The 27188-nt window shown below is 43.8% G+C and overlaps 1 protein-coding gene across 3 annotated transcripts in view; it reads left to right on the forward strand.

Annotated features, from left to right (window-relative positions):
- Window positions 1–27188, forward strand: part of SNTG2 (syntrophin gamma 2) — a 329137-nt gene that overhangs the window by 283764 nt on the left and 18185 nt on the right. For 2 of the 3 annotated variants that reach the window (XM_074988929.1, XM_074988930.1), the window contains exon 15: window positions 25497–25589. The exons of the other annotated variant lie outside the window; for it this stretch is intronic. In XM_074988929.1, coding sequence (XP_074845030.1) covers window positions 25497–25589 — 93 coding nt within the window. The remainder of the gene's footprint in view (window positions 1–25496; window positions 25590–27188) is intronic. 3 annotated transcript variants of the gene reach the window in all.

The raw sequence follows: 27188 nt of genomic DNA on the forward strand, positions 1-27188 counted from the left end.
TGAATAATAAAAAAGTATGCATATATTTACAAAAAAAAACAGGGATTGCAAGGAAGGGGAGAACTATTTACATGGGGGGGGCAAACGGGGGGCACAAATAAGTAAGTCCAAACTATATACAAGGGGGCGGGCACATCCTGGGCCCCATGCCCCTATAGTCCGGCACTGGGGGTGGGCGGCCGGGAGGCCTGCATCGGCCACAGCCCTGGCTGGGGCTGGCTGGGGGCCTGGCGGACCGGAAGATATGTCTGGCAAGTCTCAGCTGGCCCCAGGTCTACCTCGGCGGTCCGGCCCTCAGTGGCGGGTGGCGGAGCGACGGTGGCCGGCGCGGCGACGAGCGGAGCAGCAGGTGGCGCGGCTGGTGGAGCACTCAGGCAGGCGCAGCGGCGGCTGGCATGGCATGGGGGGCCAGGTAGTCCACTTGGCGGTTGAACGTGTCCATGTAGGCCCCCCATGCCTCTTGGCGCCAGGCCAGCGCCTGCTCCTGGAGGTGGAGGCGGCATTGCTCCACCTGCAGGCACTGCTCCGTGACTTCCAGCTGCCGACGATGGATGGCCAGCAGCTGGGGGTCTGTCGCCGTCGGGTGGTGGTTCTGGGTCCGCCGTCTTGCCCGCCGTGGGGCCGGTCGGTCCTCCGCCAAGGGGCTGGCCTGGAACGATGGCCCCGGAGGGGTTTCCGGGACCACTGAAGCCTTGCCGGCACTCTCCAGTCCTTCCAATGGTGCAGCTGCGGAACACAGGAGGCGGGGAAGAAGAGTGGAGACAGGCGTTAGTGTGGGCCCCGAGCCATGGCCCTTGTCCCCCCACACCTGTGCTGCAGGTTCCCCATCCCCGTCCCTGGGAGATGCTGCTGTGATGGGGTTCACGGGTCCCCCTGCACTGCATCCCATCCCCCGGAGGGAGTGACTCTCACTTCACTCAGCAGGGTCTGACAGGAGAGGTTTCTTAGGCCACAGATGCCCTGTTTCACCCAGAATTGACAGTACAGCAGTCAGAGACAGTACTTCCAACCCGTCCTGGGGAGAAGACCCCCAGGGGTGCCCCTCTGGGGTGTAGCTTTCCCCCTCCTCAGGCTGCCTGCCTTACAGCTCTCCCTTCCCCTAGCCTCTACCTGCGGCCCCCCAATTCAAAGCCAGCTCAGCTCCTCCCTCCTCTTTGTTCAGGGCAGAGGTGTAACCTGCCAGTTGTAGCCCCAGGATCATCCTTTGCCCCTGGGAGCTCTTCAGCTTGTTGCTCATATCTAGCCTGAGTCTCGCATTTGCACTCCCCCCACTCCATCACATGCTGCTGCTGCTGCTGCTGCTGCTGCGGGGTGTCCCACCCCCTCCTCCCGGGGGCCCCTCGAGGTTCCGCTCCCCCCTGCCCCAGGGATGGGGCATGGCACTGTCGTGCTGGGGGGTGGGGCAGGGGCTGATGTACTCCTGTGAGGGACATGGCACTGCTGTCCTTGGGGCCATGGCCATCTGGGCATGTGGAGGGCCCTGGCCACATATCTATTACCCCCGCCCCTCAACCCCAGGGGTGTACACCAGGGGGGGTACATACCTGTAGGTCCACTCCCACGGTGACTGGACACCCGGGAGGCGGACGCCCGGCTGCTGGTCCGGGATGGGAGGAGGATCTGCAGCCCCGTCTCAGTGGAGGAGGAGTCCCCCTCCTCCTCCTCCTCCTTCTCCTGCTCCAGTGCCCTGGGGGTAGGCTCCAGGGGGGGCCCCCGGGGTGCGGGGCTTACCTCCAGGGCGGACTCCAGCTCCGGGGCCTGCTGGGGCTCCTTAGCCGAGGTGTCAAGAGTGGCCAGAGGGGAGGAGGTGTGCTGGGGGCCCAGGATGTCCCTGAGCTCCCTGTAAAAGGGGCAAGTGATGGGGGCAGCCCCAGATCGGCCGGCCGCATCCCGGGCCCGGGCGTAACCCTGCCGCAGCTCTTTCACTTTACTCCGGACATAGTCCGGAGTGTGGGCAGGGTGACCCCGGGCGGCCAGGCCCTCAGCCAGCCGAGCGAACGCATCCACATTCCGCCTCTTGCTCCCCATTACCTGGAGCACCTCCTCCTCGCTCCAGAGCCCCAGCAGGTCCCAAAGCTCGGCCTCCGTCCAGGAGGGGCCCTGCTGCCGCTTCCCGGCCTGGCTGCCAGCCTGGGAGCCCTGGCTGCCCTGGCTCCCCTTGGGGGGGGTCCCCTGGGGGCGCTGGGGGAGCTGCCGGGCGGCCATCACAGCTGGGGTGGCTGTCTATGCTGGCTGTGAGACGTGCAGGCTGGCCGCATGTCTGGGCTGCCGCCTGCACGTTCTCTCAGCTTCCTGCACATGAAAGGGAGGGGGAGGGGACCTTTAAGGGGCCGCTCCACGCGGCCACCATTGAGCTGAGGGGCTGGAGAGAGTGTCTCTCAACCCCTCAGCTGATGGCCGCCATGGAGGACCCCGCAATTTCGATGTTGAGGGACGCGCAATGACTACACGGTCCCTACTTCGATGTTGAACGTCGAAGTAGGGCGCTATTCCCATCCTCTCATGGGGTTAGCAGCTTCGACGTCTCGCCGCCTAACGTCGATGTTAACATCAAAATAACGCCCAACACGTGTAGCCGTGACGGGCTCTATTTCAAAGTTAGTGCCGCTACTTCAAAGTAGCGTGCACGTGTAGACACGGCTCTTATGAAACACTTAAATATTCATTGGAACAGGGACTGGAACTCTACTCTTCGAAGTGAGTGTACCAACCACTGGACATTCTCATCCTTTCTCCGTCCCATTCACTATTTAAGTCTTTTATACGAAATGGAGGAACTTCAAAAGGATAGAGAGATACGCACCCGGGGGACACTTAGGCTTTGTCTACATGGCCAAGTTATCTCGAAATAACAGCAGTTATGTTTAAATAACTTTGGCACTATCCAAATGATGCACATGCTATTTCAAAACAAAAGTGCATTTTTTCAATTGTGGTTAACCTCATTTCCTGAGAAATAATGCCTATTTTGAAATAGGCCACAATGGGCTCCAATGGCACTGTTTCAAAATAGTGCTATGGACTCAGAAATGCTGTTTTGAAATGTATGTTGTGGGTGGTTGAATTATTTTGAGATAAGATATCCATTTCATAATATGTTATTTCCAAATTGGGCAGTCATATAGACATAGACTCAGGAGCATTGGTTAAATTGCTAATCCAAATCAGATAGCGTGGATTTGGAACTATGTCTGTTACATCCTGGGTACTCTAACCACTGGGATAGTGGATATAAGACCGTTAGGTTCATTATCATGCCCCTTTTGAAGTTCTGGGGCTAGTGTTAACATAGCCTTACTTTCCTTTTTTCTGTGGGTTTGGTTGCTCAGGGAACACATACTGGGTTGAGCCCAACAGATGAGATAACAGGAGAATATGAATCTCACTGGGACTAAGGTATGAATTAGGTGCTGAGCACCTTCTTTTAGTCAGGAGTTAGGCAACTTTGCACATTCACACTTGCAGAAATGCAGGTGCCATGGTGATCTTGCTGTTAGAAATTAAGTACCTAGGAACTTTTGAGTATGGTTTTGGGAATGCAGTGGTGCCTACACATTAGACTTGCAGATTTAAGTACTTGATTGCCCCTTTAGTCACCTACATCCCCTTGTGACTCTAGTCCTAAGTGAGAAACAGAAATTTGATAACTGAGGACTCCTTAATCTAGCCAACAAAGTTATAACACCATCCAATGACTGGAAGTAGAAGATTTTATGCTAGAAACATAAAATTTTAACAGTGAGGATTAAGCACTGGAGCATTTTTACCAATGTTTGATGGACTTTCTGTCAAAATTTTAAAATCAAAATTGGATTATTATTCTATAAAATATCTTTTGGCTCAAATAGAAATTAGTGAGGAAGACCTGTGTCCTACATCCTGCAGGAAGTCTAATTAGATGATCACAGTGGACCCTTTGGTTTTAGAATCTGTGTATCAATTGTACACCAATCCATGCAGGAAAACAATAATAACAAGGGAAATGAATAAAAAGAAAGTTGAAATATACTTGATTTATGGGTTTATTGTCAAGTTAAATATCTTTAAAATTATATGGTTCAAAAACGTATTATAAAGTTGCCAAGTGTTATCATTATCTTTACATTTGAAGTAGTTTTACATGAAGCAGAATAATGTGTAGAACTCCATTTAGTAATAGGGAGAGCATCATAAAATACTTTGAAAATTTACTCCATGCTTGCCATTGAAAAACAACCCAAATACCCTCTATAAATTCAGGTGACATATTAAATATCAATTAGATTAGATTAGATTTATAGGGTCATTAAAAATAATTATCAGTTTGTTACAAGAAGCCTCAGTTTAATTACACAGGTACATTGTTTTCATTATATGTAGGAAGCTTACTATAATTCCAGTTTACCAAGTCATTTTTAGATATGTCATTGAAGCCTGATTCATTTTGAATCTAGTGCAAACAACAGCAGCACAATCTTCAGCGCCCTGTGGGTTAATTGCAAGTATGTTTTTCAAAAGCTTTCAATAATTCAGCCAGTAATACTGTATGTTAAGTTATAAGTATCAGGTTATGTATCTCTTTACACTGTAAATAAGACTAGTATATTTTAATGCAAAAAGGATATTAAACAAAAATGGTAAAGTATTTTCTAAGTGTGATGTAATTTTGCTGTGCATATATGTATAAATATATGTTTATTTTCATATAAAATAAAATACAAATTACTTGTCATTTAATACACAGTTCAACACACTCATGTGCTAATAAAACCAGAATACAATCCTATGAGAAAATTGTTTAAATCCTAGCTAGTCCAAATCAGAATTGTAAATCCAAACATCTCTGAACTTTGGAGGAGTTCAGATCATGGTCTGAGCCTTGTTATCATGGCTCCTTTAGGTATTTTCATTCCTTTGGGTTCAGAAGGGGGCATCATCTGAGTCAAAGTTTGACTGGCTCATGCTCCCTTTGGGAAGACAGAGAACACCTGTCTGGGGTGCAGCGCAGAGGAATGTGTTTTTCACTGATGCTTGGGTGGGGAGTGGTAATTAACTATCCCAGAACTAGCTAAAGGTGGAGAGAAGGGAGCCAAGCTAATTCTTACCGACCATCTTGTGGTAGATGTCCTATACTGGATGAAGACTTACAGGCCCTCTAACAGGGGGTCAACTGCCTAGGGGCCCAGCATTTCAAAGGGACACAAAGCTCCCGGACACCACCACTGCCATAATAGCTGTCTGGAGCTCCAGAGCCTTTTGAAATGCTGCAGGAGCATCACTGCACTGGTCTACGTAGCTTCTGAGGGCAAGGGGAGGGGTCAGCACTATGCTCCAGTCACAAAAGGGTTGACTGCCCTTGGCTGTGCCCAAGGATCTGTCCCTTTGGGGGGTGTGGAACCAGGGCCCCCCAACAATTGCTCTGGGACTAAGGTGGCTCTTAGCCCCACTGAAGACTTTGGGGAAGGGGACCCGACATACTTGCTGAGCCCCAGGCAAGGTGGGGGCCCTCAAGTTGGAAGGGGCAGCGCAATCAGTCCTCAGCACTGCCCAGAACATATTGTGTTCCTCCGAGCCCTCAGTTCTGCCCATAGCACAGTGCTGGGGGCTCTGGTATGCACCAAATGGGGCTCGATGTGTGATTTGAAGGGCCCAGCGCTCCTGCTGCAACTGCTGCCACAGTAACATCAATGGCAACCAGAAGTCCTGGGCCCTTTTGAATCGCCTGGCCCCCAGGGCAGTTGCACCCTTTGCCCTTCATCCCAGGTGGAAGCCCTGCTTAGGGGATGATGACATCTAAGGAAGCTTACAAATAGGGGGTTGGTTTTCCTACATCTGGAACTGTCAGGGTTACTAGGTACAAATATTCTCAATTCAGACTCTCATGTTTGGCCTTGCAATTAGATTATTAGTTCACTAGAAAATGTACCTAGTGCACTTAGGTCCTTTAGAGGCCGCAGGTGTGTGTGGGGGGGGGGTTGGGTGGAGGAGTCAGGGCAAGGGTTAAAGGGCTCAGTGAGGAGATGGGGGTGCAGGACACAGGACAGGATATTGGGAGGAGTGTGGGGGCTAAGGGTAGTGGGAGGGGTAGCTGGCAGCTGCTGCCTAGGGCAGCAGGAGCCAACTTGCCTGCCTGCAGGTGTTGCTACCAGGGCCAGTCTAGGGTAGCGGGGGCTGCGCAGTCTAGCCACCTGTGTTGCTCTCCAGGGTGGCAGGGCTGCACTGCCCAGCCACAGGAGTTGTTCCCCGGGGTGACCTGAGAGTATGTATGGAATTGTGCAAAAGATGAAAAAAATGCTGAAAATTAGGTTCCAAAAATTTTGTGGTGTGCAGGTAAAATCCAGTTCTATACAGATATATGAAGTTGCTTCTGAATTTACAGAGGAGCTGATTCCTGGAAAGGTGTAAATTCATTTTGTTTTATAAATTATAATAGTATCCACTTTTTAATGGATAGTCTGCAAAGTACATTTGCAAAATAGGGTCTGTAAATTTGTATTAGTGTAGAATAATGCAGGAGCAATATTTTTATGTTCTATTTGAGCTGATCAAAAGCACTGAGAAGTATGATTCTTGCTGCTGAATTATACAGAATGAAGCTGCATCCAGAAGGAATGTATATTTTGTTTATTGAATCAATGCCGCAAAAATATCATTCTGGTAGTTATAAGTGGGAGGTAATCTTTCTGCATACACATCCAAGTGTGCCAATTAAACAAATCTGAATGAACATTCAGCTTGCATGTGGAAATAACATGCTGCAAAGGAAGGTGTACCTCCCACCTCAACCCTGCAAGGTCATAGCCTGTTTGAGCTATCAGAAAATTCCCTTCAAATGCCACATGTTGTTATTAGTTTGACCCTAAGCATATGAGTTGGAACCAGCCAGCCAAGTGCCTAAGAAAGCAAGGTTGCCTGGTGTTATCTGAGAAACTTGGCCCACCCCTCCAAATGCCCCATCCCTAATAGGGTTGCCAACTCTCACTTTTTTCCAACATGACATGTTGTTTTCTTAAAATATCCTGTTAAAATCTCCTGCATTGCTTTCAGTAGTCACCAGGAGATCTATGCCAATTCTGGGAGACTCCAGTTCAATTGTGGAGGGTTGGCAACCCTAATCTCTATCTATGGCCATCCCTGAATGTTCAGGAGAGAGACAGAGAGCAACAAAACAAAGCAAAACCTAAAACATTGGTGAACAAGAAAAAAATCTGGCAGCATGAGCTTTTAGGAACATAAAACATAAACCAGTAGTATGCCCAAGGGCAGCTGAGCCCTACACCCTACCATCACAAGCAACCCCATCTTTTAGTCACACTCCTACGTTTCTCCATCTCTCTCTAATTATTTGCCTTCACAAAACCTATTGGGAGTCTGTTTGAGAAAGTTCCACCTCACATGGTTATAGACTTAATTTCAACCCTGAATTTGTTCAAGACCAATTTATATCCATTTGTTCTTGTGCCAACATTGTCCTCAAGTTTAAATAGCTCTTCACCCTCCCTGGTATTCACCCTGATAAAATATTTGTAGAGAGCAGTATTGTCTCTCTAAGTCTTCTTTTTGCTTGACTAAACAAACTACACTTTTCCAGTCTACTCTGATATATAGGCATGCAAGTCCTGTGATCATCCTAGTTGCTCTTCTCTGTACCTGTTCCAAGTTATAGATACAAAGACACTTGTAGATCATTTGTTATCCCTCTTAATCATCCTTCATATATAATTTCTCTTACATTATAATTTTTTTTTCTGAGCAGGGATGTTGTTTTCCTATGTGACTGCATCTACACTACAGAGATCTTTCAAAAGAAGCTGTGCCAAAAGATGAGTGTGTCCACATATAACAAAGTGGATCAAAAGAGTGATCTGCTATTTTGAAAGAGAGCATCCACACAGCCCCTGCTCTTTCAGAAGAACAGGCCCAGGATTGAAAATGAAGACTTTCAAAAGAAGGGCCTGTGGAGTGTCTTCACAAATTTTCTTTCAAAAGAAGAATTCAAAAGGGGACGAGGTTCCTGAAATGGGAAGGGTAGAGTGATTTCAAAAGCAGTACCACATTCTTTTGATTTATTTTCAAAATAATGCTTTTCACGTGTAGATGCTCCATGTGCTCTTTCGAAAGAGCCCCCTTCTTTTGAAAAATATTTCAAAAGAACTTGCTAGTGTAGACGCAGCCTGTGTGTTAGTGTCTGATAGTGAGGCTTCAGTTATGAGCCCCATATCTGGTGCTATATTAATTGGAGGGAATAATGTATCCAGTACGTTATAGACAAGAGTGATAGCACAGCATATTTTAGGGTTGCCAGACTCTTCTCATTGTAAGGCCCTATTTTTCAGTTGATTCTGAATCTGCTGCTTTGTTTTACTCTTTGTATGGAACTTGTCCATGTCAGATGAATGCCTGAAGCTATAATAGCTCTGTAAGTTTCAACAAAATAGTTCATCTGTTTCCAAGAACAAGGCTAAGAAATAAACCCATAATTTTGGTCTTGTTTAACATTTTGCTGACCTTTCATATGAGAAACTAGCACCCTTCTATGCTTTGACATGGCAGCTTGAAATTTGTCAGGGGATGGCATTTGTGTTCAGGATGTGCCTTTTCCTGTCCTTCTGAAATTCTGCTAATTTTTGTCTAAATTTGAAAACTGCGGTTTTAGTCAATAGAGACTTTTCTTATTGAGAGACATTCCGTCTGCACTGAGCATGTCTAGCCCAGCTTCCAGCAGGACTTTTCCCGCAGTTGCACACTGGACATGCTGTCTGGGACTGACTAGGTGAGGAGAGTAGAACTAGGATATGGAGCCAGGGGTTAGGATAAGACACAACTGGGACAAGGACAGTCTGTCCGTGATGGGGCTGAAGGAATCTCATTTGGAAAGAGTGGGCAAAAGACTCATAGAATCGTAGTGTTGGAAGAGACCTCAGGAGGTCATAGGGTCCAACCATCTTCTGAAAGCAGGAACAATCCCAACTAAATCATCCCAGCCAGGGCTTTCTGAAGCAAGGACTTAAAGACCTCTAGGGAAGGAGATACCACCTCTCCAGGTAACCTATTCCACAGCTTCACCACACTTCTAGGCCGTGGCTACACTACATACCCCTTTCAGAAGGGGAATGCAAATGCAACTGCTTGGAAATGCAAATGAAGGAAAGATTTATAAATCTTGCCCTTCTTTTGCATAATTGCATGGGATCTCACTTCCAGAAGAGCTGTTTTCGAAAGCTAAAACAGCAGCGTAGATGGAGTTCATTTGAAAGGAAACCCAACTTTTGAAAGCACCCTTCTTCCTGAAAAAAGGAGGATGAAGGGTGCTTTCGAAAGTGGGGTTTCCTTTTGAATGAACTCCATCTGCACTGCTGCTTTAGCTTTTGAAAACAGCTCTTCTAGAAGCAAGATCCCATGCAATTATGCAAAAGAAGTGCAAAATTTATAAATCTGCACTTCATTTGCATTTCCAATCAGCCACACTTGCATGCCCCTTCTGAAAGGGGAATGTAGTGTAGCCACAGCCCTAGGGAAATAGTTTTTCCCAATATCCAGCCTAGATCTCTCCCACTGTTACTTGAGACCATTGTTCCTTGTTTCATCATCTGTCACCACCGAGAACAGCCTCTCTCCAAACTCTTTGGAACTATCCTTCAGGTAGGTGAATGCTGTGACTAAATAAGCCCAAATCCATCAGCCTTTCCTTGTGTCATGTGCTCCAGCCCCCTAATCATTTTGTCACCCTCTGCTGGACTCTTTCCAGTGCATCCACATCCTTTCCATAATGGGGCCCCCAGATCTGGACGAAATATTCCAGATGTGGCCACACCAGTGCCAAATAAATAGGAATAGAGTCCAGAGTAGAATCCCTTCCAGAGCCTGCAATAGAACTCAAGTTGCCAGAGTTTCACCATTTATCTTCTGTCAGCTAATATCTGTGAAACTGACTGGCAAAGTGTGTGTCTCATCCTTTTTCTAGTACTGGTCCACATAAAGGGAAACAAAAGAGTAAATCATAGCAGTAGTAGATTAACTCATGTGTTGGCAATTTTTGTAGTGGATCCAAATATTCCAAACTTACTGATCATTCACTGATGAGCTTTCGTGGGACAGACCCACTTCTTCAGATCAATTTCATTTCTAATACAGACTCATATAAGTACAGAGGACCAAAAAAAAAAAAAAGCAATAAAAACTGACAAATCAAACAGGATAGAAAGAAGGGGGTGGGGGTGGGATGTTAATTGCCCTGTCTGAGATAATTATGAGCATCAAAGGAAGGGAATCAGTCCTTGTAACACAAGAGGTGGTTGATGTCTTCATTCATACCACGGGTTAAAGTGTCGAGTTTGAATATGTACTCGAACTCAGAAATCTCTCGTTCTAATCTGTTGTTAAATTCTCTATGTTTTAGGACACAAATTCTCAGGTCTTTGAAAGGATGGCCCACTCCATTGAAGTGTTCACTGACAGGCTTATGTGTATTGAGTTTCTTGATGTCTGCACTGTGTCCATTTATTCTTTGGCAAAGGTTTTGCCCAGTCTGTTCAATGTACATAGTGCCAGAGCATGGTTGGCATATAATGGCATATATAATGTTGCTGGAAGTGCACGAGAATGTGCCTTTGATCTTGTAACTAACATGGTTAAGTCTAGTGCTGGTATACCCAGAATAAATAAGTGGACAAAGTTGGCAGCGGGGTTTGTTGCAAGGAAAAGTTACAGGATTCGTATTTGTGGGTGTCAGTATATCTCGCAATGGAATTTGTTGGATTTTCTTTGTTACCTATTTAAAATAAAATCCAGGGAAATGCTCACACAAAAACTAATTTAAACAGAATACTGTTAAGGTTGCAGAATCAAGCAGTCAAAAGCTATGAAATGCCAGACTTCAAGTTTCCTGTGTAACCTAATTTCAGCCCCCTTGTGTGTGCATGTGCATTAAGATATGGTCTTTAATTACACAGTCTTTAAGTATCACATACTATTTTTCCACAGTATCCCTGTTCAGTGTTTTCTTTTAGACTCATTATTCAGTGTCTGTCCACATGCCTTATCTGAATCATTCTCTAAAAATAGAATTATTAATTTTCTCATGGGCTTTTCTATATTACTCATCTCTGTAATATCTGAAAGTTTCATGACTACTAGTAATTTTATTTTAGCAGCACCGCTGTGTGATTGGGGGAGGGGTATTATTATCCACATTTTACAGATAGGAAACTGAGTTCCAGAAAATTGAAGTCAAAAGTATCCTCTAATTTTATTTTCATGGTTTGTATGTTCAAAACACAGCTACCATTGATTCTGTGATAGATTTGAGAGGTCAGTGCAAGTAAGGCTACAGTGTCCTCCTGTGAAATGTTTAATTTAAGCAACTTGACTTACATCACATGGGAACTGTCTGGGAGTGGCCAGAGTAGAATGCAGTTCTCCAGGACAGCAGTCATGTTCTACATGGGGAACTAGCCTTTCTTATTCTATAATTCTTTTCCTCCTTTACTAGGTATCTTCCACCTTCTGCAATAAATGAGGCAGCGGTTCTACAGATAATAACTTCCTTTACAACATAGCACCATTCTGTTCACATTATTTTGGTCCTGTGTGAAAAAAATAGTGTGTCATTTTAGAACAAGAAGTCCTGTGGCACCTTATAGACCAACAGATATTTGGGAGCATAAGGTTTTGTGGGCAAAGACCTGCTTCGCCAGATGCTGATGAAGCGGGTCTTTGCCTATGAAAGCTTATGCTCCAAAATATCTGTTCTATATCTGGTCTATAAGGTACCACAGGACTTCTTGTTGTTCTTGAAGATACAGACTAACACAGCTACGGCTCTGATATGTGTCATTGTAGTAATGTTATCACTTCTGGAGCACCTCTTCATGTTGATGGGTTGCTTCAATGGACATCCTACCCTTACTATCCCCTTCCTGCAAACTCGTTAGCACTCTATATAGTCCTTCTTGTGGTTTACAGCATAATTTCTGGGGACAATTTAATGCTAAATGGAATGAGATTCCATTATCAACCGTAAAGTCCAAAATCAGAAAACTCTAACGGAAGCCCCAAATTTCCAGTCTTCTGTCCCTGTTTCAATACTTTCTCTCTGGCTACCACCCCCTGCTATGTTCTAACCTTTGAGAGCCTGATTTTTGCAATCCAAGTCCTTTGTGAATTTTAGATATGAGCCACTTTAATTGGAAATAACATCAGCATCTCAGCGTTTTCACAGTAACAGTTGTTGACAGTGCATGCTGATGTCCTCTAGCTATTGGAAATAACTACTTTCATTCCTATTCATTTGCATATCAGAGAGCATGCCAAATAGACAAACAGAAAAGATTTCATGTGTGTTAATTTTAGCAAGAAGGGTGAAGGAGTCAACATGAATAAAAATCAGAGGCCAGTTTTAACATAGATTTGTCATCAAGCAGGCATATTTGAACAGTTACTTTGTAAAGTTATACAGAATTCTGAGGAGGAAGACATTGTATCAAATCCACAGAAGGTTCATGTTAAGGATAAGACAATATTGAATGTTTTTAATGAAAAATTTTGAAATAATTTATTTTGGATCAAATTAAAGTTTGCAGTAACTTACAAACTCCGCCATGAAGCCTCTATAAGCTCCATGCCAGTCCCAAGCCTGGATGAAAGAGGAGGGTTGGTCAGATGTGTGTCAATGCACTGACCTTCAAACAACAATACGAATGAAATCTGATGCCAGTACAACTAAATGATAAAAGATGCCAGCTCGGACATTGCCTGGATAAACGAGGTCTGCGATACCAATTGAGCAATTGGAGTTGGGTCGGTAAGTTGGCTACTGAAAGAAAATTACAGCTAACACATATGCTATCCATTGGAACATGGAACGTCCAAACACTGTGGGCAACTGGAAAATTAGAGCTGCTTTGGAAGGAGATGGAGAGATACTGAGTTGATGTACTTTGACTGACAGAGGTGTTGGACAGGATCAGGAGAGATAAGTGGTTGCAAAGTCATTTGGTCAGGAAACAAAATGAAGCGTGAAGCAGGAGTTGGATTCCTTCTGAGCAAAACAGCTAAAAGAGCATTATTAGGATACAAACCAGTGAATGCAAGAATGGTGGTATTGAGATTCGAAGCAAAACCGTTCAACATCCCAGTCATTCAGGTGTATACACCGATGTCGGACAGTATGGAGGAAAAGATTGGGCTATTCTGTAAAGACTTGACAAAGAGGAGATACCGAAGAAAGATGTGTTGATCATTGGAGGAGATTGGAATGCGAAGACTGGAACAGATAACGAAGGTTGGGAGAGAGTGATGGGAAAGTTTGGATATGGAGAAAGAAATGAACAGGGTGAGAAACTACTAGAGTTTGCTACAGATCATAAGATGGTGATCTGCAACATGAGATTCCAACAAAAGGACTGTAGGAAGTGTACGTGGTGATCAAATGACGGGAAGTTCAAGAACATGGTAGATATGATTTTGATAAGAAGAAGATGCATAAGATCAGTACAGCAATGCCAAACTTTCCAAGGGGTGGATATAGACTCAGACCACAGTCTAGTGATCACAAACATCAAGATAAAACTCAAAAGAAAATGTAAGACACAGTTTAAGAAAAAAAGAGACGTGGCAAGGCTATGTGAGGAAGAAACAGAGAATGCATACGGAGCAGCGCTCGAAGATATTAAGAATATCGCCACAGAGAAAGACCTAGATAAGAGAGTCACAGGGATAGCCATCGCTATAGAAGAGGCAATTGAGCAGACTGTTCCAGAAGAAGAAAAGATCAATAAGAAGTGGATTACCCAGGAGACGTTGAAGTTAGTTCAAGAGAAGAGAGCATTGAAGATCAGAAGTGATGTCTCTGAGATGGCAGAAGAGCAATATAGGGTGAAATGCAATGAGGTAAGGAAAGCAGCCAGAAACAATGAGGAGAAATGGTTAGAGGATCAATGTGAAGATATAGAGAGGTATTACGGCAAATGTAAGACCAGGGAGGTGTATAAGATAATTAGGAATATTAATAGGAAATGGCAACCAAAGCAGATGGCGATCAAAGATGAGAATGAAGAAGTGCTCGTGAACAGGGAGAACATTGTGCAGTGATGGATGAGATACTGCACTGACGTATACAAAGCACAATTGGACCTGAGTGTCTCAGAGAAACTGATTGAAGAATAGAAAGAGATATCTCCCCTGAGCATTGAGAGCGAGACCGATATTTCAAAGGAGGAAGTAGAAAAATCAGTGAAATGACTAAATAACAAGAGTCCTGGAAACAATAAGATCATGGGAGAGATGATCAAATACGGCAGAGAAAGCATGATTCAGGAAATACACCAACTATGTAATATAGCACGGAAAGAAGGGACAGCACCTAAGGAATGGACAAGATCTGTGCTAGTGACAATACCAAGAAAGAAAGTACATTGGAGTGCAAGAACTACAGAATGATTGCCCGAACAAGTCATCTAGGCAAGGTGCTGATGATGATACTGACTGAGAGACTAAGATCACAGATATAAGAATATACAGCAGACAAGCAAGCAGGGTTCAGAAAAGATAGAAGTACCATACAGCAGATATTGGCGCTGAGACTGGTAGTTGAAAAAGCTTGATGAAAGAACAAGAACGTACGCACTTGCTTCATCAATTTTCAAAAGGCATTTGACAGCATAGACCAGAAAGTGACTTGGGTGGTGTTGGAGTCATACAGAGTGGATAGCAGACTGATACGGTTGTTGAAGGATATCAATGACAATTCAGAGGCAGTGGTGAGAACATGCGGGGAGCTGGGAAGTTGGTTTAAAACAAGTAGAGGTATGAGACAAGGAGATCCAATATTGCCAAGTATCTTCATCGCACATCTGGAGAGAGCAATGGACAAGATCAAGGCAGAGGTAAAGAGGGTATGGCACAGGCATGAGAAAATAATTAACAACTTGAGGTTTGCAGATGATATAGTTATCATTGAGAAAGATGAGGAGAAGCTAGTGAAAATGATGCAGTTGTTAAATGAAGAAGGGAAGCGGTGCAGGCTGATTATGAACATTGATAAAATAAAAACAATGGTATTTCAAGATAAGAAAATAGGAAGGAAGATCAGTGTTGATGGTATTGAACTAGAAAATGTGAAAAAGTTCACATATCTGGAGGGCAACATAACGTATGGTCTAGACTGCAAGAAGGAAATAGTGACTAGAATAGCAAAAGCAAGAGCGAGTTTGAAGGCGATGGATAAGATCTGGAAAACAAAGCAATTAGCTTAAGAACGAAGCTGAGCATCTTGAAAACGTGTATACAGCAGCATGTTGTATGGATGTAGGACATGGGTGGTAAAGAAAGATTCGAAAAGAAGAATATTGGCGTTCAAAAGGAGTTGTTATAGAAAGATTCTGAGAATAAGATGGATGCAGAAGGCCACCAATGATGAATTATATAGGAAGATACAGCCGAAAGAGAACCTGCTGCAGAAGGTTTTAAAATGGAAGCTACAACTATTTGGGCATATTTGCAGAATGAACAATGAACAAAAAATCAAGACCCTGGTATTCGGCATAATGGATGGTTCGAATAGGAGAGGCAGACCCCACAGTGAATGGATAGATAATATAGTAGATTGGTGCAGAGCTAGTCTACAGAAACTAAGCCACTCTGCACTGGACAGGGAAAGATGGAAGGAAATAGTGAGAGAGGCATCAGACACCAACGGGCGCTGAGTCCACAGTTATTGATGATGATGATGATGATGAGTAACTTACACACGCATGTCCTGAGTTCCATTGGTAGGTCTCAGAACCCAGTTCCGAAAATGTTATTTCATATAAGAAAGGAAGGTGGTGTAACTATAACCCATATGTTACAAGATGGAACCTTCCTGGAGCATCTTCTTGAAGCTAGCTGCATGCATGAGAAAACAGCCGCCTAAGTTTTCCTTGAAATTCAGTCATACAAAGGAATATTGTCTTAATTATATAGAAATTGTCATAGTCCACAGATCCCTCATAGTAAAAGCAGTTTTTTTTTAAATTCCCAAAGTAAAACAAGGTTATAATGCATCTGTTCTTCAATCTCTTTTAAAAGTGACCAATCCCAGATCATCCACTAGAATAATTACTCATTCTGTCACAGTATCTTGCATATCCCATCCTGGTCTCAGACTCCAGGCCATTTAACTGAGAGTTCCAATGCCTGCTTCTCTCCTGTGGTACCCTCACATAGCCCCAAGTTAGGTGTCCCATTGAGGCAGGCCCATTGCTTATGAGTCCTCCTAACCCTCCTGAAATTCACTAGCAGCATCACCCTCTTCATTCCCTCCTTCTTTGGGGACTCTGCATGAGCTTTCCTCCAACTCCACAATGGTTCCCCAGCTCTGGTCATCAACCTGTTGCTCTTCCTGGTGACTCTCAATACCAGCTAGCTGCTGCTGCTTCTCTTCCTACTTCTCCCTCCCTCTCTGTTCTCCGCAGTCTCTTGTTCCCTCATCAGGCATCTCTTTCTGGATTTTCTGCTTCTCTGTCAGTGCTTTCAGGCAGCTCTGCCTCACCAAGTCTCACTCTTGTCTAGGAGCCAGCAGCCCTTTTTAAAGCCTAATTGGAGTGAGATGACAAATCATAAGTGTAGTACTACCTTTCCCTTTAAAGTGACAGTGGACACTATTCTTTTCTCATCTATCAATAACCTTAACTAGGAGCTCTCAGAAGCCATGTCTACACATGCACACTACTTCGAAGTAGCGGCACTAACTTCGAAATAGCGCCCGTCACGGCTACACGTGTTGGGCACTATTTCGATGTTAACATCGACGTTAGGCGGCGAGACGTCGAAGTCGCTAACCCCATGAGGGGATGGGAATAGCGCCCTACTTCGAAGTTGAACATCGAAGTAGGGCACGTGTAGCCGATCCGCGTCCCGCAACATCGAAATAGTGGGGTCCGCCATGGCAGCCATCAGCTGAGGGGTTGAGAGACGCTCTCTCTCCAGCCCCTGCAGGGCTCTATGGTCACCATGTTCAGCAGCCCTTAGCCCAGGGCTTCTGGCTGCTGCTGCTGCAGCTGGGGATCCATGCTGCATGCACAGGGTCTGCAACCAGTTGTCGGCTCTGTGGATCTTGTGTTGTTTAGTGCAAGTGTGTCTGGGAGGGGCCCTTTAAGGGAGCAGCTTGCTGTTCAGTCCGCCCTGTGACCCTGTCTGCAGCTGTGCCTGGCACCCTTATTTCGATGTGTGCTACTTTGGTGTGTAGACGTTCCCTCGCAGCGCCTATTTCGATGTGGTGCTGCACAACATCGATGTTGAACGTCGACGTTGCCAGCCCTGGAGGACGTGTAGACATTATTCATCGAAATAGCCTATTTCGATGTCGCTACATCGAAATAAGCTCCTTCGATGTAGGCTTCACGTGTAGACGTAGCCAGATTGTGGTCTGTCAAACATTGCTGGGGACCTTCCAGGAGCTGGCTAGAGACCTAGGCCCAGATCCACAAAGGTGTTCAGGCTTTTATTATCTTTTGATTTCAATAAATGATATTAAAAGACAACTTAAAGTAAACAGGTGCTTAATATTACATTTGCATGTTAGTGATTGCTGTAGTCATCCAGAGAGCTATTGTGCCATCACAAACCTAAAGGAATGTGGTTGTCACAGTCATGACTGGAAAGGGATTGTGTTCTGCGATTTGCTGAATGGGACAGGAGGTGGTCCTCTCAGTGATCTCTATTAATATGTGATCCACATTCATGAAGGTGTTTGATAACCTCCAACATAATGCCTTCAACAATTATTCAGATTCTAAGTCAATGAGCATTTCCTATGTGTTGCCTTTCAGACTGAATAGCAACTTTCTCCCATAATAGATGTAGCTACACTGAAAGTATTTATGTCGAAAGATGTTTTCTGGGGAAAGACTGTTTCCAGTCTTCAAAGAAGTTTGCTCCTGATTAGATCTATGCTGTAATATGTATGAAAATGAAAAAGCAACACATTTTGTCTTTTGCTTTTTTTTTGTTTTGAATTTTAGTTTGCAGGTCATTTGCAAACCAGCTCTATTAGTTGCATAACTCTTCACCAACTATTTCAGGCTAATTCTTTGTGAACTGATAGAATTCACAATTTCTGCCCCTGGAGCTGATTAGGAATGTGTTGGTTTTTTCTGCTTCTTGATTTTTTTTAAAATTAGGTTTATAAAATTAAGCAAGTGATGAAGAGATATGCTTAATCAGACCTGGATGACAGAATCTTTTCAGTAGTACAATCATGTAGAATTATTGATGAATAACAATCATGACATTTTATAATGAATATATGAAATGCAGGGGAGTCATGAATATATTAATAATTAAATGGCTGTCATTGAAATAGTCTTGCGAACAGCATGATCCATAAACAGCAGCAAACCAAATCCAACTCCTTATTCACAACCTTTTTTCTTCCTTTATTCAACTAGCTCTAGTACTGATAGATGAATTATATCAACTATATTGGTGGTCAGTCAATAACAAGTAAGATGTCTTCATGTCACTCTCCTATTTGTGAGTCTGCTGATGGCTGGTCAGCCCAGTTCTGGAGCTGCAGATCTTATCACAGAAGAGGCAGGTGTTAGTAGCTGTTGGAGGGGTGCAAAGCAGTTTTTGATGATCTCTTTTTCTTTTCCGTCTCTTCTCATCTGCACTGTGGTGGGACCTTTCAAATTGCACCACCCCCTCATGGATTACTGTTCTCCACTAAGGACGGTCTTGGGAAAGGTTCTCCCAAGTGCCCACACTGATACTGCACTTTTTCATGTGTGCCTTCAGCATGTCCTTATATTGCTTCTGATGACCCCCAATGATGACTGTTTTTCCTCCAATTTGGAAAACAGAATCTTTTTTGGGAGGCATTGATCAGACATCTGAACCACATAAACAGTCCAACAAAGTTGTTGATGAATGATAATGTCTTCAATGCTGGTCATGTTCGACTCTTCCAGGATGATAGTGTTTGTGCTCCTATCCTCCCAAGCGATATTTAGGATTCGCCTGAGGCAGAATTAATGATATACTACAAGTGCCTTCAAAAGACACTTGTATGTTGTCCAGGTTTCACATACATATAGTAACATTGAAAAAATCACTGCACTGTATACAAGGAGCTTTGTCTTAGGATAGATGTCCCGGTTCTCAAAGACCCTTTGACTCAGATGGGGAAAGCAGAGCTGGCATGGCTCAGACAATCAATGTCTACTTTATCAGAAAGATAACTTTAAAGGTATGGGAAGTGCTCCAATTTTTCCAACTGTTCTCCATTGACGTCAATGGAAGGTGCATGAGATTGTCCTGTCAGTGAAGATTGGTGGAGCACCTTGGTCTTTTTGATGTTCAGTGATGCAATAGTTCCCCATGTTAAAAGAAGTCAGGCACCAGTATCTTTCTCTGTGTACTACTCTCCTAAACTTAAGCCCTATAGCAACTGGCAACAGGAGTAGGATTGTGAAATCTGGAAGCTTTGAGTCATGAGCCAGCATGTCGGTGGTGGATGTTTATATTAGTCATTCCATTTTGAGGACTGAGGTCGTAGAATGATCCAGATGCTGCATCCATGACTGAGCAGACTTATTTAGGATCCACTCTGCTCACTCCACATGGGGAAGGGCTAGAAAAGGTGCCCTAAACATTGGCCACCCCAATCCCCCTGACTGGATAACCATGTCCAGTGGGTTCACTTTCATGCAGTTGAAATCAAACAGTAAACTTTGGAACATGGAATATTCGGACTCTAATGGACAACCCAGATAGTGAGTGACCCAAAAGATGTACATCAATTTCGCCCACAAGCTGCAACAATTCAACATTGATGTAGATGACCTATTAGAAACATGTGTACCAGGAGAAGACAGCTAAGAGAAGAAGGTACGCATTTTTCTGGAAAGGAACCCCAAAGGAAGAAAAATGAATTAATGGAGTAGGATTTACTATCAAGAATGAACTGGCAGAGATCCTATCTGAAGTCCCTGTTGGCATCAATGAGCGTTTCATGATTCTGCACTTGAAGCTTGCAAAAAAAAAACCAACAGGAATCAGTCATCAATGCTTATGCACCATCTGTAGACACCAAAGATGATGTGAAGGAGAAGTTCTACACCCAATTGGATACAGTCTTGAAAGACATACCCAAGGAAGACATTATTCTCTTAGGGGATTTCAATGCCAGGGTCAGAAGAGACGTGGATCTCTGGCACACGAGCATTGGGAAAGAAGGAGTCAGCAACAGCAACTCCAGTGGAGTGCTCCTCCTTACAAAATGTGTGGAATACAAGCTACCCATCATAAATACTCTGTTCCACCAGAAAAACAAATATAAGATCTCATGGCAGCACCCTCAATCTACACACTGGCACCTCATGGCCCAGTGTTTCCCAAAGTGTAATTCATGGCCCAATACCAATCCCTGGGAAAAAATACTGGTCCTTAGAAAATATACAAAGTTATGGCTATGTACTATTATTATTGTGAATAAATATTGAACAGTGAAAATTTATTCATTTTTCTTTTTTTTTTAATATATGTTTATATTTTGAGGCAACAGAAGAGGCACCGATAAAAACAGGGTCCAACTATATAAAGTTTGTGAAACCCTGTCATAGACTATATCATCATCTGCATTCAGGAGTGGTGTGATGTCCCTCTCACATGTGCAATGACTAGTGCTGATGACTGCTGGACTGACCACCACTTTATTTGACCCACAATGGCGATTATAATTGTCACCAAATGGAGAAGTTAGAGGAAACAAATCCAATGAAAAATCAATGTACAAGGCTTGAAGGACCCCATCAGGTGAAGTAACTTCCAGATATCTCTCCAATGGAAGCCTCCTGATGATGAGGAAGAAAAATTTAAAAGTGCCTATTTAAAAATGCCAACATTGGATCTTGTGAAGAAACCATTGGCTACCAGACCAGGAAGCATCAGGACTGGTTTGATGAGAATGATGTGGAAATTGCATGCTTGATTGACGCAAAAAGGAAAGACTTTAGGACCTGGCAAAGCAACATCAATAGCGTGACGAAGAGAGAAGTGCACATCAAGGCCACGGAAGAGTGCCACGTAAAACAAGGACTCTGAGAAACCAGTGGTGGACTGAGAAGACACAAGAACTTCAGCATTTCACAGACGTCAATGGTACAAGAGGTTTCTTCAATGCTACCAAAGATGTTTATGGACCGAGAAACCATGGAATCAATCCCCTGAGGTCAAGGGATGGTAGCCAGCTATTGAAAGACAGCGAAGCCATTGCTTTTCACTGGAGGAAGCACTATAATGAGCTCTTGAACTGCCCCTCAACTGTGGTCCCAGAATCCCTTGACCAAATCCCTCAGCAATTGCCTAGAGATGACCTTGCAACACTTCCTAACTTGAATGAGGTCCAAGCTGCCATCAAAGCAATCAAAGTGACTAAGTGCAATGAGTAACTGGACTAGATGGAAACCGCACTGAAATCTTCAAAGAAGGTGGGCCAGAGCTCCACAAACAGCTTCACCTCCTGATTCTCAAGATCTGATAGGGAGCAGATGCCACAAGATTTCAGAGACAAACTGATTGTCAGTCTTTTCAAGAAGGGTGACAAGTTGGGTTATGGAAACTGTCATGGCATCTCCCTCCTGGCAACAGCAGGAAAAATCATATCTTGAATCTTTGCAAAATGACTCCTACCACTCTCAGAAGAAATTCTCCCAGAATCCCAGTGTGGCTTCCAACCATTCCAAGGAACAGCGGACATGATCGCCACTGCTCAGCAACAGCAAGAAAAATATCATGGACGCAACCAAGCCTTATATGTGAATTTCATCGACCTGACCAAAGCTTTTGACTTTCAGTCGTAGTGTCCTGTGGATCATCCTCTCAAAGATCGGCTGCCCCAAAAAATTCATTAGCATTTAAAGGCTGCTTCACAACAACATGACTGCCACAGTATTCAGCAACAATGGATTCCAAAGCGACCCCTTTGAGGTCAAAACAGGAGTCAAGGAAGTCTGTGTCATTGCCTCATCACTATTCTGTATCTTCATCGCCGTGACCCTTCACCTCATTGATGGCAAGCTTCCAGATGATTGGGAAGCTTTTTAGTCTCAGGAGACTGAAGGCTAAAAGCAAGACCTCCACAACCTTGATCATGGAGCTCCAGTACACAGATGACTTTCTCCCATAGCGCTTCAGACTAAGTCCCTTTGCTGAAACGTATGAGAATCTCAGCCTCACATTCATCAAAAATACCAATGTACAGCCATTAAAAATGTAGCGATGTAAAATGTCAAGGTTGTAACTCAGTTGAAGCTCCTTTTATATTAGAATACCACTGTTTGACAAGAACGTATTTGGATTATGACAAGATTTTTAAAATATTGGAGTGAGAACCTTCAAAAGCAGTAAATAAATAAGTAAGTTATAGTGGCCGTGTCTACACGTGCATGCTACTTCGAAGTAGCGGCGCCAACTTCGAAATAGCGCCCGTCACGGCTACACGTGTTGGGCGCTATTTCGAAGTTGAAATCGACGTTAGGTGATGAGACGTCGAAGTCACTAACTCCATGAGGGGATGGGAACAGTGCCCTACTTCGAAGTTGAACATTGAAGTAGGGCACGTGTAGACGATCTGCGTCCTGCACCATCGAAATAGCGGGGTCCGCCATGGCTGCGATCAGCTGAGGGGTTGAGAGACGCTCTCTCTCCAGCCCCTGCGGGGCTCTATGGTCACCGTGTGCAGCAGCCCTTAGCCCAGGGCTTCTGGCTGCTGCTGCGGCAGCTGGGGATCCATGCTGCATGCACAGGGTCTGCAACCAGTTGTCGGCTCTGTGGATCTTGTGTTGTTTAGTGCAACTGTGTCTGGGAGGGGCCCTTTAAGGGAGTGGCTTGCTGTTGAGTCCACCCTGTGACCCTGTCTGCAGCTGTTCCTGGCACCCTTATGTCGATGTGTGCTACTTTGGCGTGTAGACGTTCCCTCGCAGCGCCTATTTTGATGTGGTGCTGCCCAACGTTGAAGTTGAACGTCGACGTTGCCAGCCCTGGAGGATGTGTAGACGTTATTCATCGAAATAGACTATTTTGATGTCGCTACATCGAAATAAGCTATTTCGATGTAGCGTGCACGTGTAGACGTAGCCAGTATGTGTCAAAATTTTATTTTTCAACATCTCAAGCTTTACTAGCTTTGTTTTCAGAATACCAAAAGGATCAACTTTCTACGTAGACTTTTATTAATTTATCCGTTTCCTACAAAGCAGTCATTTGTTCATACCTCCTTTTTGAACCTCTATCATTTCAAAACCATTATCCAACTATAAAATTTTAAATAAATATCTCAAGATGAGATGTTATTGCTGTTTATAGCTGTGTCTACACGTGCACGCTACTTCGAAGTAGCGGCACTAACTTCGAAATAGCGCCCGTCGCGGCTGCACGCATCAGGCGCTATTTTGAAGTTAACTTCAACGTTAGGCGGCGAGACGTCGAAGTCGCTAACCTCATGAGGGGATCGGAATAGCACCCTACTTCGACGTTCAACGTCGAAGTAGGGACCGTGTAGACGATCCGCGTCCTGCAATGTCGAAATTGTGGGGTCCTCCATGGCAGCCATCAGCTGGGGGGTTGAGAGACACTGTCTCTCCAGCCCGTGCGGGGCTCTATGGTCACCGTGTGCAGCAGCCCTTAGCCCAGGGCTTCTGGCTGCTGCTGCTGCAGCGGGGGATTCATGCTGCATGCACAGGGTCTGCAACTCGTTGTCGGCTCTGTGTATCTTGTGCTGTTTAGTGCAAGTGTGTCTGGGAGGGGCCCTTTAAGGGAGCGGCTGGCTGTTGAGTCCACCCTGTGACCCTGTCTGCAGCTGTGCCTGGCACCCTTATGTCGATGTGTGCTACTGTGGCGTGTAGACGTTCCCTCGCTGCGCCTATTTCGATGTGGTGCTGCGCAACGTCGATGTTGAACATCGACGTTGCCAGCCCTGGAGGACGTGTAGACGTTATTCATCAAAATAGCCTATTTTGATGTCGCCACATCGAAATAGGCTACTTCGATGTAGGCTTCACGTGTAGACGTAGCCTATGAGATGTTACTATGAGAACAAGGTATTGGTCCCTTGAAAAACTCAGGCTTTTTGTAAATTAAAATTTTGGAAAGTGCTTTGTATATAAAGGGTCTGGGGATTGTGAGAAGGAACCAGTGAAATCAATGGGGTTTTTGCTGTTGATATCAGTGTGAAAGCCTTCAATACCCTTTACAAAGCTAAGTGCTCTGAATATTGCCTGTTTTTGCATTCAAAGTCCGGTTCATATGAAGACATAGGTATATGTTAAAACTATAGGCTGTGTATGTTGATCAGTGACTGGAGTTCCATGCTCTTAGAGATGTCTATAGAAGTAAATTAAAAAGTTAATAGCCGTTTAGTTGTAAAGCATTTTCATATGTTAAAACTCAAACCCTCTTTTTAACCTAAAAAGAGGTCAAAGAATTAATATTTATATTTCAGAGGGTGACAAGTTAGCAGTGCTAGTTAAATTGGTTTACTAATAGCCAGTGGTATCGTGGCAGCATCTTACCATAGTTTTACAAGGCTTCAAATAAATCTTTGTAAAACAATCAAGTTATTTGCAAATGGTTTAAGTAGACACAGCAATGAAGCAAACTGCTACTGATCTCATAGTTAGGCAGTCACCCAGTGGGGATTATTGATTATCTACACCAAGTTTGCTAGAAACCATGTAAGAACAATTTTATATAATTGTTTTAGCCTTTCAAGTCAGTTCTAAATAGTCTTCCAAAATTTCTGAGAGGGTTTTACAATTTTTTTAAATCTTTAGTGTTCTTTTTAGTGGACGGATGTAGGTCAGAACTGACCAAGTTCTAAAGAGCTGATTGTTTTTAAACTGTCTAAGGCTGTGTTTACACTGAGCCACAGTACCAGCAGCTTGATGCAGAGGCTCTCGAAAGTGCAAATAACAGCTAATTTCTATATTTGTATGGCTAATTTGTGTATTCTCACAAGATTGCACTGCTGGGACAGACTGCTGCCAGCAGAAAATAAGCAGTGTAGACATGGTTCTGCCAGCAAAAACCCCCTTTGTTGGTAGCCCCTTATGCCTGGAAGAAATCAGGGATAAGGTGCTGCCAGCAAAGGGGGATTTTGTTGGCAGAACCACATCTACACTGCTTGTTGTCTGCTGGCAGCAGCCTCTGCTGGCAGGGTGATATCACATAAATATGCACATTTAGCTATAGGACTATGCAAATGAGCATCCATTTGCATTTTCTAGACCCCTCCTTTGCATCAAGCTTCCTGCACTATGGCTCAGTGTAGATGTAGCCTAAGAGAACAGATCTCTGATACTATGTGGTAAATATATAGTATTTTTACAGAATTTTATTTTTATCCATAGATTGCTATGATTCCATCCTAGTGTTACAGGCTTGGTGTTTTATTACAAACAGAAAATAAGATTTAATGTTTTTGGATAAAAAGAATAAGGATAATAAAACAGTATTCTCAACATTAATATTTTTTCCAGTCTAAAACATATCTGTGCAGCTGGCAAGGAGTAGCCCTGTGTTTCACAGTTGACTTTGCCTTGGGATTCACCTGTTTTGACAGTAAAACAAAGGTAAGAGAAAAAGAGCTTAAAGCCTTTGTTCTATCATACAATAAATAAACTTGCTTGTCTTCATATTTTGCAGTTACATAGAGCTTTTGATCACAAAGCATGTCACAAAGTGTGTTGATATGGTACCACTGAAATGCACACACTTGTGAATTGGAAAGGAATAGCTCACATGTGCACTAGGAAAAATTCCATTTTATAGAAGAAACAAACAAAAGAAAAGCCATTGAATATTCAACTCAGACCTCAGTTTCTCTGGTCCAGAAAAAAGCCCAAGTTGGATGGACATTTACAGATCTTCAGAAAGTGAAGTGCTATGTGATTTGAGTTTATGCATTTAGGATGGCAAACCATCCCTGTACTATAAGACAACTAAAAGATTCACTTGGGTTTAGTACTGTGTGGGGTTTCAAGAAGCAAGGAGAGAATGGAAGAAATTTCCCTTTCCCCCTCTCAAGGCCCTGCAAAGGTTGGTCCTTGTGCTCTATGGATGCTGGTGTTAGATTTTCTAAAGTGACTGGAGAAGGGAGGTGGCAGTGGCAGGACCCTGGTCTGCTGAACGTAAGGTGTAGAGAGGGATATACAAACTACATCTGAAGATGATGCAGAGCAAACAAAATGTTCCACCATTCAATTAAAATACATTGTGAACCTTATCATATTTTGTGAGTGAACTCCTGAGCTTAGGTAAATTGTTGCAAGTCATTTAACAGAACTAAGCTGATTTACACCTCCTGAGGCTCTGTATTTTTAACAGCACAGTAAATCTGGCAATCAATCAATCAGCCACTTTCTAGCTTTAACACTGGAGTTTACACTCAGGACAGAGGTATTTTTTTAGTAAGTGTAAAGGATGTTGATGAAACCATTTTAGATTTAGAGAAGAGCAAAAATGTGCCCTTCTCTGAAATGTGGACCAAAGTATTCATTTTCTAGAACATTCCTCTGTCATTTCAAAATGTCTTTGATTGAAGGTTTCATGACTAGGATCTGTTTTCGTTGATGCTAGTGTAAATCTGGAATAATTCTTTTGTGCTGCATTCTCTTACTAGAGTTATAATGTTTCAAGAGCCACAAATTCATATGTCTTTTTTTCTTGCAAGGATGTTGACATTAGTTATATTACATTGACGTACACAAATACATTCTACTTACCCTTTTTCATTTCAGCTGACTGTTCTCTACACTTTCTATGCTAAATTGCTGTCATAGTGTTTCTATGTACAACTTCTCTAGTCCAGCACCTGACAAGTGCCAAATGAGACAATTTGCCTGACCATGGGAGGTCAATATTGTCTAGCAGCATTACGAACACTTCCACTGCTTACTGGGCTCTTAGAAGACATTTAGGAGTAAATTACTGCTAAATAACAGCACAGAACACTGACAGCTGGGAGTGGTGGCTGTCAAACAAACTGTATGGGATCATGGGAAACTTGGCCAAATGCATAAGTGGTTGTCTGGATAACGCCAAAATGCCAAATGCCAAAATAACGCCTGATTACAGATGTTTCCAGATGACAGAAGTAACAGAGAGGTAGCCATGCTAATCTATATACTATCAAAACAAAAAAGTGATCCAGTATCACTTTAAAGACTAAT

The sequence above is a fragment of the Carettochelys insculpta genome, chromosome 3 (assembly GCF_033958435.1).
Source record: "Carettochelys insculpta isolate YL-2023 chromosome 3, ASM3395843v1, whole genome shotgun sequence".
Taxonomy (NCBI): Eukaryota; Metazoa; Chordata; order Testudines; family Carettochelyidae; genus Carettochelys; species Carettochelys insculpta.